The 15,173-nt window shown below is 42.8% G+C and overlaps 1 protein-coding gene across 9 annotated transcripts in view; it reads left to right on the top strand.

Annotated features, from left to right (window-relative positions):
• Positions 1 to 15,173, top strand: part of Dclk1 (doublecortin like kinase 1) — a 299,253-nt gene that overhangs the window by 283,271 nt on the left and 809 nt on the right. For 8 of the 9 annotated variants that reach the window (XM_031373869.1, XM_031373868.1, XM_031373871.1 and 5 more), the window contains one exon: positions 10,440 to 15,173. This exon is cut by the window's right edge and continues 809 nt beyond it. In XM_031373869.1, coding sequence (XP_031229729.1) covers positions 10,440 to 10,497 — 58 coding nt within the window. In that variant the 3' untranslated portion in view covers positions 10,498 to 15,173. Of the gene's footprint in view, positions 1 to 10,428 lie in introns of all 9 variants that reach the window. The other variant, XM_031373873.1, reaches the window with a different exon arrangement.

The following is a 15,173-nucleotide window of genomic DNA, read 5'->3' on the forward strand; positions in this document are numbered from 1 at the left end:
GCCCTTCCCAGAGCACGGCTTTGTCCCAGGGGTACAGGCTGAGCAGAAGTCTACCTGTGGTAATTAGTCTTGCTCCCTTTCATACTTTATGCAAATTGAACCATAGCATGGTGCAGCCTTTCCTATCCTATGTCTCCTGTCCTGGGGCAGATCAGCCAGACATCTACATGTAGAATTGATAGATGGTGAAAAACAGGCTTCAAGTGTGTCTAATTACATCTGTACTTATTTGTATTTAAAAAAAAAAGCATCCATAAATTCATCTAATCTCAGAAAAAGGAACATTCTGAGGAATTACAAAACTTATAGAGTTAAGGGTAGAAGCAAAATGTCAAGTAAACACTATAATTAATACATGTGACCAGTATTAAAAAGACTAACTGCAAGCCTAGTGACAGTCCCCATCGGCAGACAAAATGACACATCCCTGAGTAACGGGCAGGAGCAGATGGGAGATAATCTCTTTCTTCTTCCAGACATAAACTGCTCTGCTTTCCAGCTGGGGGCAGTAACAACAATGTTTATAGTTACTGCTGCACTAAACAGCGTACACAGTATGTAAAGCTAAACTGGAGGCATGACACTAAAATCTCATTGCCGTCTATGCTTAATTAGGAAGTTTTATAATGCCATTTAGCCCCAGAATGAACACGCTCTCCTTGCTGATCACAAATGCTTCCTTTTTATCTCCATGGAAGTGGGAGCATTCATTTACCCACAGTGGCAGGCCAACTCTTCAATATAAACACTCATTGCCTGCAAAGGACCCCAGTCCTTGTGTTTGTAAGCGCTTATGGCTGTTCACGCTGTTCTGGGCAGAGCACTCCTGGGTCCCACTTGCACTTACAAAGTAGCTCACATGAGGGTGTCACAAGGAGCTAAAACCAGCTCCTTGTGGTGCCCCGAATCAATGAGGACCTCTTAATTGACATTTTAGCGATCATGGAGACATGATGGGGGGTCCATTTTCCTCTTTCTCTCTTTCATGCCCCTGACTTTTTCTCAGCAACTCTGCTTTCTACCTACAGCCAGGGCTGCATTTTCTGGCTGGCTCACTTATCCAGGAGGCCTTACTGCCCAAAGCTCAAGCCCACAAGCCCACTGGGCTATTCCACACCTCCTGATTGCTTCTCCCTGCTGCAAGTCACAAGAAAACACATCCTGCTCTATGCCTCCCTCCCCACTGCCAAAGTGGGTCTAGTTGCATCATTGTTACCTCTCTCAGGTACAGATGTGCCCCTGGCTGGTACCATGGCCAAGAGCACGCAGAAGAGACTTCTGCATCTGAAGCATATGCAGACAACCAGGACCATGGCCAAAATGAAGTAACTTGGTTAAATATAAACAGAACCAACCAAACAAAAACAAACAAACACAAGAGGCCAGCTCTTTGAAAATGCTGAATAGGGTGAAGTGTGGAGGTGAAACAGGACAAAATACTGGTTGGGTTCCCAGGCATGACATGACTAAAATGTGCATATTGGTTCCAACCCCCTCCCAAAACAGTGAGTAATGAGGCAGAGCCCTGGCAGCCAGGCGCTGGCTTTGGGAGCCTATTAAATGCCGTCATGCTTGGCTGTTAAAAGGGCCGGGGTCTATTAAGTGTATCTTGCTGGGTGCAGGTTTGAAAGAGGTGTCCCCATTGATGCCAGATAGCATTCTCAGGATGCTGTGAGCACAGAAGACCTCGGCCCAAGGAGGCCTGCTTGGTGGCCGGATGCTTTGGCTTTGTGCTGAGTGGAGAGGCTGCTAGAGGCAAGCAGATAGCCCTGCAACGGCAAGGGAGTGACCGTTCCTTCTAGCTCCCACCCCAAGCCCTGGTGTCTTCTGTAACAGGGGGTGAGTTTAAAGTATCCAGCAAGTCATAGGCACATTTTCAAAAACAATTGAACTCTGGTGACAGAAAGGCTTCCAGAGAACAGTGAACATTGGATCCAGCCGTTGTTCCTTGTAGCCCCTGAGGGATGGCTCAGGCCAGGTTCAGAAACTCTAGAGCACTCTATAGCTATTGCTGTGGCAAGAAAGTCAGGAATAAATGGGTGTGGTAGTACCTGCCTTTGATCCCAGCACATGAGAGGCAGAGGCCGGTGGATCTTTATGAGTTTGGGGCCAGTTTGGTCTATGTAGCAAAATCCAGACCAGCTAGGACTCTACAGTAAAGCTTGCCTCAAGAAAAAAAAATAATTAAGTTAAAAAATAAGTTAAAAAATAAATAAATGTAGGACTGGCCACCTGGGCCATGTTTCACCAAGCCACGCCGATGGCTGTTTAGTTTTGATTTTGTTTCATTTGATTTGTTTTCAGAAGCCTCTTCTAAGAGAATTTCAACAACATATACATACACACACACATATATATATATATGTGTGTGTGTGTGTGTGTGTGTGTGTGTATGTATATATCTTTCTGTAACTTCAACTTGTATCTAGAAATGAGAGAAAACCACAAAGCCTAAGTCCTCTCCCCAATGGTATGAATTAAAGAGAGAGTCTATTTCTTTCCCTGGGGGTTCTGGACAATTCCGTATCTACTACTCTTTGGCATCTCTTTTTACTTCACCGTCCTTCTTTTAAACTTAAAAAAAAAGTCTCAGTGAAGTTTAAAATGCTGTCCCTGAGGACAGGATTCGCATGCTGCAACGAATGAGTGGAACCTTGCCTTCTTCCTGTTTTATTTTTATTTTTAAAGTTGTATTAGAGTACAGCTACATCCACTCATTGCCATGCTGTCTGTGGCTGCGTATGCCCTACTATGAAAAGCTGTAGCAGAGAACCATAGCCTGAGACCCAAAACTTGCCTAACTTGGCCTGTTGCAAAGTCTCCTGACCCCTGTGTTTAAGGGTGAAGGCTAGTTCTAAATTAAAGAGTACCATCTAGTAAAAATGCAAATTTCATGAGAATAAGGATGAGACTTATTTAAAGTATTTTTGCTAAAGTAAAAATGAATAGTTGAACTCCAAAGAAGATATTTTGAGGTTGAATGTGTTTTTTTTTTTTTTCATGGTTAAATAAAAGAAAGAGTTGGGGTAACCAGACAACATCTAAGATATTCTGTAGGTTTTCTCATTTTTAACAACCCAGGAGTAAATAAGCCTTTTGGCTCAGCTAAAACTGTACTTGCAATAAAACCACCTAGCCTCTAACACACCTCTGAGATTTAGTTTATGTTTTTAAATTTTTCCAGATTTGCTTAGGATACACCCTGCTTGTGGTGACTGATTAGCTCACTATCGTGATGAGGAGCAGCCACATGGCTGTTCAGTCTCTCTTCCACAGGGAAACCAGGGCTGTAGAGCAGATGAAGAAAGTAAATTCAGCCTCTGGAAGCCTGAGACCAACACCCTGGAAGGGCTAACACTGTAACCGCTGCCTTTGGCTAGGAAGGTGGCAGGGCCAGGCTGTCGGAGGCTAGGAAGGTGACAGAGCCAGGCTGTCGGAGGCTAGGAAGGTGGCAGAGCCAGGCTGGTTGAGACTCTTTTAAGCACCTAACCTCAAAATCCTGTGTCTGATCAAGACAGTAGCGTAGAAGCACACAGTCAGCCTTCCCAGGAAAACGGGCAATGATGTCTCAGAGAGTCACCTTGAGGAAGTCACATGGTACACCGTTTGGCTCTATCCTGTGCAAGCCTCTTTTTTTGCCATTTTAATGGTGACTTTTACTCTAGTGAAAATCCACGCTGTGTCTCCAGGAACTCTGGCAAGGCCCCCAAAGGACACAACAGCCAAACAAAATAGAATCGTGCTAACCATGACAATAAACACAATGAAACGAGGAAGGATACCGGGATCGATTTGTTAGTTTAATTTTAATGGCAAGCAAATTATAACTTAGTCCCTACAGAGTGAGGGTTAGCAGGGAGCGGGTTCCTGAGATTAATGCCCCAGCCTCCTAGGTAGCATGAATAATGGATGGGCTAAAAGGCAAAATGCACAATAATGTTCTTTTATTAATGAAATGAAGACTCGTTGTGATGGCTGGCAATAAATTAGGAAAAGCCAAGGAGCGAAAGTCATCAACACTTGCGCCTTTGAAAAATGTAGTTTCTTAAATCCAATAATTACTGCCATGACAGAAAACATCGCTGCACAACAGAAATGAAGTACATCCCTTGCGAATCCTGCCTGTATTGCAGAGAAATATTTTTGATCCATAGACTGTAAGGTCTATTATTTGCTAAGAGAAAACACAGCCCATTACAGTAGATTGATGGCAATATTAAGCATTCTGGTGGAATTCCATAGGTGAACACCTATTTTTCTGGGGCTCGGGCATTGGAAGACCCTCTTTAGTGCATGCCCATGGAATCTAGAAGACAGTGCGGTGGACAGCATGTCCAAGGTCACATCGTTAGCCAGGCTAGGACAAAAGCTAATTCTCCCAACTTCTACCCACTGCTGCTTCCAAGAGGATTAAGCTAAAGCTGCCAGACACGACAGGCTTTACAGAGATGTGTGGTGCCTCCAAATAGCAAGGACAAAGCTGATTCTATAATTCATACTCCTAAGTCTTGCCAGGGCTTCCCTGATATTGTGGTATTTTCCCTGTTTAATACTGCACAGGGGCCAGATACAGTTCAAGTTCACACTTTGTACATACTTTCAAACTTAACATCAGATACAAGGATTTAAAACATCTGAGTAGAACAAACAACATAGGCTTACTTCATCGATAGAAGAGGTCATTGGCCAAATAATTCTGGTTTTTTTGTTGTTGTTGTTGTTTGTTTTTTGTTTTTTGTTTTTTTGGGTTTTTTTGTTTTGTTTTTTTTGGGGGGTTTTTTGGGGTTTTTTTTGTTTTGTTTTGTTTTGTTTTGTTTTTTTGTTTTTCAAGACAGGGTTTCTCTCTATAGCCCTGCCTGGAACTCACTCTGTAGACCAGGCTGGCCTCGAACTCAGAAATCCGCCTATCTCTGTCTCCTAAGTGCTGGGATTAAAGGCATGTGCCACTACTGCCCAGCTCAAATAATTCTTCTGGTTAGGGTCTCCTTACATTTCAGTGTATCTGGTTTTGTGGTGGGCTCAGAGACAGGATAGATGTTAATTTCTTTATATTCTCAGCTATATATGCTGTGTGCAGGTCCCTGAGTTGCTGTGATAACTGGCATGTTACAATCATCTGTCACCTGCTACAGTAGCAGCCAGGGGCTCTGTCAGAGTCAAAAGCTAACAGTTTGTGGTGGGTATTTGTGGTGGTTCTTCTATAGAGGATGGGGCTTACATTAGTCTGTTTCTCTATACCATTTCATTTTCCAATGATAATGTCCTCCCACCCCCCCGTACAGAGAGTGGGGACAGAGACATACACACATTTGAAGTTAGGTCATACTTGGTTACCACTGATCAGCCTTGGAATCCTAAGGGCTCCTTGCTCACCTCTAACCTGTGGTAATTAACATCAGAATGGGATACTACAGTCCTGAGATTCTCTTAGGGGCTCTTAATGGAATGGAGACTCTCAGAGGAGACATTTGGGATTTCAATAGCAGGTCTATACATGCTGGATCCAACAAAACCACAAACACTGAGCAGAATAAATTACAAAATAAATCTGTCAGGAAGTCTTATGTGTTAATGGGACATTCAGCCCACACCTTAAGACACGGTCCCTTTGCAAAGGTAGGCAGTGAGGAGAAGACACTGAGAATATCTTTGATATCTGAGAATCTTGTATGAGTGATACAAAAATAATGAATGAGTAAAGCCACCTCTTAGTCATTCAGAAATGGCCTGGAGTTTTAATGTGTGACACAGCATTTCAGAGGACAAATCATGCTTCAAATGCTTCTGGAAGGGTTTCTAGTCTGTTCACATTTGCATGACAATTTGCTATGAATACATCACTATGAGTAGTTCTGTTTTTGGCTGAATCCATCAGTTCTGAAATGCACAAGGGGGCTACAGAATCCAGTTGTAAAGAGTAAAGGTACATGTCTGAGAGGTATGTCAGTTTTGAGGGCCCTGATTAAAATTCTAAAGAAATCACAAAAGATAGTACTAACTGTGATCAGACACTGCAATGGGCAAGTGCATGAGTAACTAAGAAATAATTTTATAAGATACAGAAATAAGTTTCCTCATATTTGAAATGGATTAGATTCTGAAGTAGTAACCCTATTCACTTCTTGCTATTTTATAATATTATTCAGAAAGTGCATAATCACCTAAAATAATTTTGGATTAGATGAGAAGTATGTGATACATGCACGGTCAATATGCCACAGTCTGATAAGTATTCTGGAAGTTTCTGATTGGAGCATGGAGGAATTTACATTAACTTTGAGAAATCTGCAAATAAAAGGTGGTAAGAGAACAGTGTGCAATTAAAAACAAGAGCTTTGGTCAAGAGGGTTCTTTCCAGAAGGAGTTTAGTGGGTGATGTGCTACAGTAGATGAATTGTGATTAGGCCTTGGATACACATGTTGGGCTAGGCAAAGAAGAGGGTCATGTCAAGTGGTGAGCAACTTGAGCCAGGATGCAGATCTGAGGACAACCAAGTGAAGTCTGAGATATGTCAGTGACTGCTCTGATGTTGAGGGAATAAAGTCCAGACTAGATTGGTTTAACCACAAACACTTATTATTATCCATAACCAGACATGTCTGTAGGTGGGTTCTAGCTTTGGTATTAGGTAGATTGAGCACTCACTCAAAGCCCAGTTCCCTTCTGGTCTCCACACTTGTCAGACTGAGCTGTCTCTGACTTCAATATCATGTGGTATATAGAATTAGAGAAGCCATCATCTGGAAAAATGGAATCCATTGTGAAGGTAAATTCCCAAAGACAGTGTTGGGGTGTCCTGTTGACTGAGTAGGTGTCTATCCTAAACCTGTCAGCTTAGGTTTGTTTCCAGTGGCAAGCCCACTGCTTCACCTCTCAGAGATATTGTAGGATCCCCTTCCCTGGAGTCAGTGTGGGAGTGGAAAGATGTTCAAAGGGAAACAAATGCAGAATTGACTAAGGTAAGCAGGACAAAGCAGTGTTATTCTAGAAGAGCCACTGTCTGATAAAGTAGTGGATCTACTGATGTTACCAATCAGTTTTGAGTAATAACAGGAACTAGACACTGGAAAATTTTTACTGTCAGTCCATTGCCAAGGCTGGAAAAGGATTGAGACTTTATGAGGAATTGTAAATAAGCTGGACTTTGTAGAAATTGACCTGTCAGCTGCTTGCAGGATGTACTGGAGACTGGGTACCCCAGAGGGAAGTAAGTGACCTCTGTTGGAACTCTTCATATTTCAATAGCCACAGAGTTCATAATGTATCTATTGTGTGCTGTGAACTGTGGAGAATTCAAGAGAAGGCATCTAAGATTTGACCGTGGCCCTTCACAGACTCTATCAGATGGGAGGAGAACAGTCATGATTTATGTTGGACACACAGTGAACATACTACATATCACACTGGAAATGGGTATGGACAAACATCCTAAAATGAACCACAGTTCACAGAGCTCGAAATAGAATGTGCTAAGACTCAGGAAGCAGAGGCTTATGGAAACAGATACCCTCTAGGGGGTCTTTGGTTACAGTTACTGATAACTACTGCAGTGACCCAGATGGGCAGGAAACCCTTATTTCTGTGGTGAGCATTAGACCTAGAAGGTCACAGTTCCCCAGATTCACAGTGGGTTGGACTTGCTGGATCCTGATTTACTGTTCCCCATGATTTTCTCTGATGGGCAGCATACAGTTTTGGATACTGTCTGGGGTCCAGGGTCTTCTCCCTGCTACTGGGGACAAGAACAGAGTTGAAGTGAATTGTGCAAATGTGGAGACTCTGCTTTATCCTGTTACAATAGATTACAGAGTAAATGATTTGCTTGGGCCTTGTATAAGACATGCATGCTATTCTTAGTGTAGTATATGGGCAAACCCCTCCACTTATTGAGCTTCAATATCAGTCCTATAAAGACAGAGCACTGGTCAGAGATGCACTGGACAGTCTTTTTCACTCTTAAGCATCTGTAAATCCAATAGAAAGGGCCATGTGGCCCTTAGGCCAGGACATATGATCACAACACACCTTTCTAAAGAGTATTGTGAAATTCAGGAGCATATAAGCACACAAAGGCTCATCTAGGAAGGTGAACATTTAGAAAGCTACTAATTAGGGAGATTGGCAGGTGGACCTGAGCACTTGACTGCAGAGCAGGGCTTCTCTAGGCAGAGGGGCGAGGAAGGAAGATAGTAGGGAAGGAAGGTGAAAGTGAGGGACTGTCTGTACACAGGCTCAACCTCAATGTCACCAGTCTCTGAGTCAACTACATTCTGTGTTTGTGGAGAAGCATCTCATTTCAGTGGCTTGTGATTTAGAGCAGCCGAATAGACAGGTAATCGTAGGCATCTAAGGGAGACCAAGTGCTGAATGTTTGAAGGTCCTTGAGAATTCAACAAGGAGAATCACAGAGTCTGTTTCAACAAGTCTGTTGCTGAATTGTTGCCTGGGGAGATGCAAGAGCACAGAGGAAGGAGGGGAAGTTGGCTGTTATAGGAGCCTTCTACTCCCATTGCTTAATTTTAGAATATTATCTTGCATCAAGTTACAAAGGAAAAAAGAAAGAGTGCCTCAGACCTCTGTAAGCTTTGGTTGTTTAAAACTTTTTAGAACATCCCATTTTATCTACAGCAGTTCTGTAAGTGTGAGAAGCCACGCCTGCTCCTCGGGTTTGACACTGATGGAGCCAACTGAATGGCCAAGTCACCCAGCTGCCACAGGCAGAGCAGTATGCACTCTCTGTGTGCCCTTCCATGTCCGACCGCCTGTGTTCTTCCACCAGCATATTCTATCCAAAGCTGGGGCCTTTTCCAGCCCCAGAAAGGTAGAAATACAACTGTGTATTTTTTATGACCAGGAGACGAGTTTATATTACCCTTGGATTAACTACAGAATGCTTTTTATGTTAGACAGACTAAATAGACATCTGTTTTCTACAAACATCCAACTCCACACAAACAGAACATTCTCAGTTTGCTTTGAAAAGCAAAATACCATGTGTTGTGACTTTACAACGTTTTAAATAAAGTTAGGAATGTAGGTCTGTGAGGCTGAGGTTTTCATGAAATCGATGGGTATAAGACCAAACACTACACATAGGAGGTCCTTTAAAATTCAATGAAGGGCAGAATCCAAGCAGACATTTCAACAGAGCAGCCATTGGGAGGGTTGTTTTAGCCGTTCTGTGAAGCGAGAAGTGAATTATTAAAGTTTATCACCCTCATTGGCTTCTAACACTGTTACTCAGCGTGTGCATCGTTTTTAAAGTGGAAACGGCTCAGCCTAAGTAAGCCATTTACTGCCTGCTTCTACACGCTGTCGCTATTTTGCTCTTTATTACTTCATTTTGGAACTTTGATTGCTTTCTTTTAGATCTAAGACAGTTCTAATGCTATTCTGCAATCGTATGAGGAGTTTAGTTTTCACTTTGTTCTCAGAACCAGGCTGGCTATAAATTTATCTCAGTTCTTTGAAGAAGCCAACAGTAAAATTTCAAGAGGAGAAAATGGCGGCAAATATCCTCGCAGAGGGAAAATAATCTCCTAAAAGCAGAATAGCCTCCAGGCTATGTCCCTTCAAACAGGGACTTGCAGGCAAGGAGACCTTGCCCTTCCACTATAACCCATGTTCAATGTTTTTTTCCTTTGAGCTTTGTACCTGCTTTTCTGCTTTCTGTCAATGTTTTGCTATAATGGGCCAGTCCCTCTCCCCACCCCATTAAATGAAATGAAGTCACACTGTCCCTATACTGATGTTGTAATAACTACTGGGGCTAAAGCTAGATAGCACATTTCAAAGATAATCTGAGGTTTTCTTGGGAAAATTAGGCATAGAGACAAGAGGTTGGAATTCTCAAAAAAGGAGAATATTAAAAAAAAAAACTCACTTTTATGAAAATTGACTTTGTAAAGTGAACCCTATAGGATGAGATCCCTGAGCTTAATTTCATTCCAAGCCATGTTCCCTTTCGGGCTTTGGCTTCATTAAAATTCTCCCAGCCCCTCCCAGGGTTCTGCCATGTCCCCTCATCAAGAGGCAATAAGATCATTTAGAGTGAGAATTGCTAACAGCAGGCAGAGCTTGTGACTATGTTTCCACATCTGACAACTTTATCACCCTTCAGCTTTCCCATCCCTGTGCCCTAAGCTGCTCATTGGCCAACATGACCCAAGGCTTTCTTACCTGTCACACACAAAGGACCGAAGCTCTGCCTAGCTCTGGGAGTGATAGATACAAAGCTGGTGGCACTGGGTAGGTTGCTGCCTGTGACATTGCCCGAGCCTGCTGGTTTCATGGGCAAAGATGACTGTTGACCTAAGCAAGCCATGGGGTGGGGCAGGTTAACCTGACCAGCATACTTTCCAACTGCAGACCAATCTATTCTTTCTCTGCCATGTCCCCTGGCCTAATTGTCCTCTTTCTCATTTTATGCCCCTGCTAGACCACCGCTCTTGATAAGGAGAGGCAGGTTTTCCGACGAAGACGCAACCAGGATGTGAGGAGCCGGTACAAGGCACAGCCCGCTCCACCAGAACTCAACTCGGAATCCGAAGATTACTCCCCCAGCTCCTCTGAGACTGTTCGCTCCCCCAACTCGCCCTTTTAATAAGACCCTTTTACTCGAAGTCCTAGCTTAACCCTTTAAGACTATGAGATTCCCCCTCCCCCCAAACTTCTGTAAAACAGGTTCATCTGATCTATCTAGCACTCAGTGCTGAATGGCAGAACAGAAAGTATGTTTTGGGTACCTTTGTAGCAAGTTCCCTTTACTGAATGAGAAGGCATGTGGTGTTTGTGACAACGGTAATTTGCTGCTAATAGGGGTCCTTAAAGGGTTAAGGCTAATTGCAATTTTTTTTTTAAAAACATAGAAGTAATGAATGTTTTCATCAGTCAAACTAGGATCTGCAGTATATAACATAGCACATGTTAGCCCTCTGAGTGCATAGAATTTTCTTGAGAATCCTTGCTGGGGAATTTTTCAGGCCCTTGAATATATTCACACTTATTTCTTGATTTTACTGCAGACCAAGGGGCGTCATTAAGACCCAAAAATGTCCGCACGAGAAGAGTATGGAGGATGACACCCTGCCGATCCCTCTCTGTGGGTTTAGAAAGTGACAGGTTTTATAGCATCAACAGATGCACCCATTTTTCTTAACCATCTTATAAAGAAGGGAGGTCCTTTTCCTAAGTAGTTGGCTGGTTAGCTGCAGAGACTTCTTGGCTTTGATTGGAGGGAATTAGGTCTGCGGCAGCCTAACCCAAGCCATTGACAGGGTCTCTCCCGGTCTCCATACAAAGCTGTGCTGTAGACGCCCCTGCAATGCTGCTACCTACCCCATTAGCTGCTACTAGTGCCAGGCAGACCCTCGGGGAACCACCTAGCCTTGGCTTGTGCTTGGTGAGTTGGGATCTGTCTGCTCAGGATCAGAAGAGCTCAAGAAACAACTGGTAAAAAGAGCAATAAATTACCAGGTGCTCTACAGGGCTGGGAATCCAACCAGCAAGGGAAAGCAAGGCTCTGTGTTGTTGTTGGGTTTTTTGTTTTTGTTTTTGTTTTTTGTTTTTTGTTTTTTTCTCGGCTGCTTTTACACAGGACCGTAGCCACCAGAGTGAAACCATCACAGAATGGAAAAGATCTGGGGTAAGAGGTTGCAAAAGAGGCAGAAGGGAAAGTTCAGAGGAAACACAATCCAAAAGGTTCTAAAACGGGATTCATAGAAACATGAACATGAGTAACTCTAGGTACCAGGAAGTCAGTACCAGAAAGTCTCCCACAAGATACCTTGGAGGTCAAAGCCGCCACTCCCACTCAGGATTTTCTTTACTTTAGCATGGTCTCTAGTCCTCCAGGAGGGATGCGTTGCTTTTCTGGTTTGGGGCCAAAGCCTGTCTGGGATTGTTTTTTCACTCCTGTTATGCAATCTGTCTCCCAGGCCTGAGTTTCTTTGGGAACTTACTGCATTTCAGAATGTGGGCTTGTGCTTCCTCTTCGTTACATCCGTGCTCCAGAGGGATGCAGGAGTGTGTGGGAGGCAAGACCCAACTCAAACATTGCCCTAATGTTTTCTCAGCTTTGACTCAGGAGAGAACAATTTTAAACTCCAGGATGGCTATAAGCTCCTTATTTGCTCATTCTTGCTTTGAATGTATTTTAATGTCTTGAAAGTTATGAACAATCTTCCCATAGTCAGGTCTCTATTTTCAAACTCTACACTGATCTTCAACTGCTGTGTTTATACATAGTCATTAAACTATGTTCTGTACATGTATAGACTTTTAAATGACATAATCCCACATTTCCTGCTCTTCCCATTTAAATATAACATTTATTTAGTTTCTTTTCCTTTTTGGGAGTCTAGAAATGATACACATAAAAATCACAAGATGGTATAAATCCATATATTATTTTAATTGGGTGTTGGGACCAGGAACAGGGCACAGACCCCCAGGAAGGGTGTTGATTTGTAGACAGAGTCCATGTTGGTGAAAGACTAGAACTGGTCCAAAATCACTACTTTCTCTGGAACAGAAAAGCAAAGCACTACTCTAATCAGCAAGTAATGGCTTCTCTGAGCCTCAACTCCATGCGTGTGACTGTAAAACACCCTACGGCCAATAGTAGATTGCCACTTTCCTTTCTCTGAATTGCTGCTTTCCCCAGTCATTAACGTATGGCCACAGCATCCAGGGGTACAGGCCCACAGTGCAGGGTTCTGGAATTTTCCCATCAACATTTTCTCATCATGCTGCAGAAGGGCAGCTCAGAAGAATTCAGAGCCCATTCAGAAGGATGATCACAGCACATCCCTATAGAATTTCAGTGATCTACACTGAAGAAATAGTGGAATGTAACCTGTCAAGTAGAAATATTGAGCAATCAGATGGAATGCAGTAATTCAGTAATCTTGCTGGCGCTAAGCTACCAAGATCTTAGATGTCAGAGTTGTAACTCAGAGGATGAACAAGCACATGCTGATGACTTGCTGCATCCAGACTGCTTTGCTCTTACCCAAAATGAGTATCATCCCCTCAACATTCTCAGAATAGCTCCAGTTTGAAGTAATTAAGTGGTGGTGTTCTTTGAATTTCTATAACCAAATCAATCTTATTTTTTATCTTGTGTATCATAGGACAACTAACTATGTACCATAATGGCTGTGTATCGCTGTAATTATCCACTGAACCATCATGACTGTTTCCATATTTTTGCGTATTGAATATAACTCTTATGGTGGTAGTCTGGTGATGGGAATTGCCCTTCCTTTATTAGCAAGACCAGTCTTGTGGTATTGAAAGGATTCTTTCAGTCTGAGAATAGAGTAGTAGAACACTCCTTCATTATTCGCTTCCTGTAAATCAATTCTGTAGCTGAGACCCATTCTATTAATGAATACATTTCCCCCTCAACATTGTAGAAGGAATCATTTTATTTGTCATGATCAATAAATACATGAATTGTTCCAAACCACTAGAAGAAAAAGTTAAGGTCTTCAGTCCCTGGAAATGTTCTGACTATAGTCCTCACCTAACTCACACGTGGTGTATATTAACATTAGTCGAGGGGAAATGTGAATAAACAACGGAAAACACTTGGTGCTTTGCGTTTGCTGAGACTTCCCTGCGGTCTGCTTAGCCCGCTTATGAGTGGTGGTTAACAGGCCTGTCACATAGTGTTGAGAGAGAACAGTCTATCTCTGAATGAAGGCTAAAATTGCAATCCTTCACCCTTTGAGGCATATTTCAGTTGGAAAAAAAAAACAGGAAAGAAAAATTGTCTCTGAGGGCCACAGAGCTACCGAATCACCAGGACTCAAGCACGTTAAATCATGGTTGTTTGCTGGCCAAAGGCATCGACTAGACAACTCTATCCCCTGTGCTGAAGTGCAGTTGTGCTGAGGGAGAACTGTCTCCATATTATTGCGCTGCCTCTAGCCCTTCTCTGGGTAAAGCCCTGTCAGCATTTCCATGATAAACTCCTATTCTGGAAGGTTTTTAATTTGACCATAAAAATGTGCCTCAGGCTGAAGTTTGCTGTTCAGGGCCTGTACTGAAGAATGAAGGGGCACATCTCACCCTTCTCAACTCCCGAGGAAAAGTCAACACTTTTGTCTGGTACACTGCCTTCATTGTGATTCCAGAGTCTTGGAATGCACCAAGATCCAAGACGGCAATTTTAACATAACTATTCATTTGGATATGTTCTTTTCAAATGGCTCACCTAACATATATTATAAAATAATTTTTATTATTTTTAACTTTTTTTAATTACTATGTGATTCTCTCTCATTCTCTGTCTCTCTGTCCCCCTCTCTCTTTCTCTGTCCCCCCCACCCACCTATCTCTTTCTCCCTCTGTCCAAAGATTTTTAAGAACTTGAACTTGATCAGCTCAAAGGTCCACTTTTCTCATGAGCTGCCTGCTACTTCCATTGGGAATTTGCAAAAAGAACTCTCTGACCCAGGGGAGCACTGGTTTGCATGCTGTGTGGAGGGTCAGATACATGCTTCTTTGGAAATTTGGGTTTCCGGAGTTTAATCTCGGATTTCATGAAGCCACTCCAGTCTGTTGGGAGAATAGCGGTCCAAAGAGCCCGGACAATTAACACTTTTGTCAACTCAGATTTGAAGCCAACGTAAAATAATACACTTCCTACTCTCCTGTTTAAAGGCAAATAAATCAGAGAAACTTGAGGACATATGAAACATTTGATGACTGCAAAAGTGCTTTACACTTGGGCTCTACGGTGCATACACATGGGGCAGCCAAGAACTGGGACCCTGGGATGTCAGATGGAATCTTTAGTTTGTATGTAATTACATACAGATGGGGGAGGTGCTTTAAGAGGCTCTTTTGTTTTTTAATCATCTCAAATATGCGGCCAGTCAGCCAGTAGCACTAAGGGCCATAAACTGATGGGAAACAGGAAATCCAAGGTAGAGGTTTAGAATGCCTGGGCTAGGGCATTTTTGTTTGTTTGTTTGTTTCTGTTGCTGGCTCTAACATGGAGGCCTCTGCGGTCATTTTTCGGTAAGTGAGCATCTAACCGGCAGGTATTGTGATCATGCAGTTTGATCATAGAGACAGACAAGGGGTGTATATTTCTTGCTTTCTGTCAAGAAAAGGCAATCTCTCAACCGTACCTGTAAATTTCCTCAACATTTTCTTTTTT

This window comes from Mastomys coucha, unplaced genomic scaffold (genome assembly GCF_008632895.1).
Source record: "Mastomys coucha isolate ucsf_1 unplaced genomic scaffold, UCSF_Mcou_1 pScaffold16, whole genome shotgun sequence".
Taxonomy (NCBI): domain Eukaryota; kingdom Metazoa; phylum Chordata; class Mammalia; order Rodentia; family Muridae; genus Mastomys; species Mastomys coucha.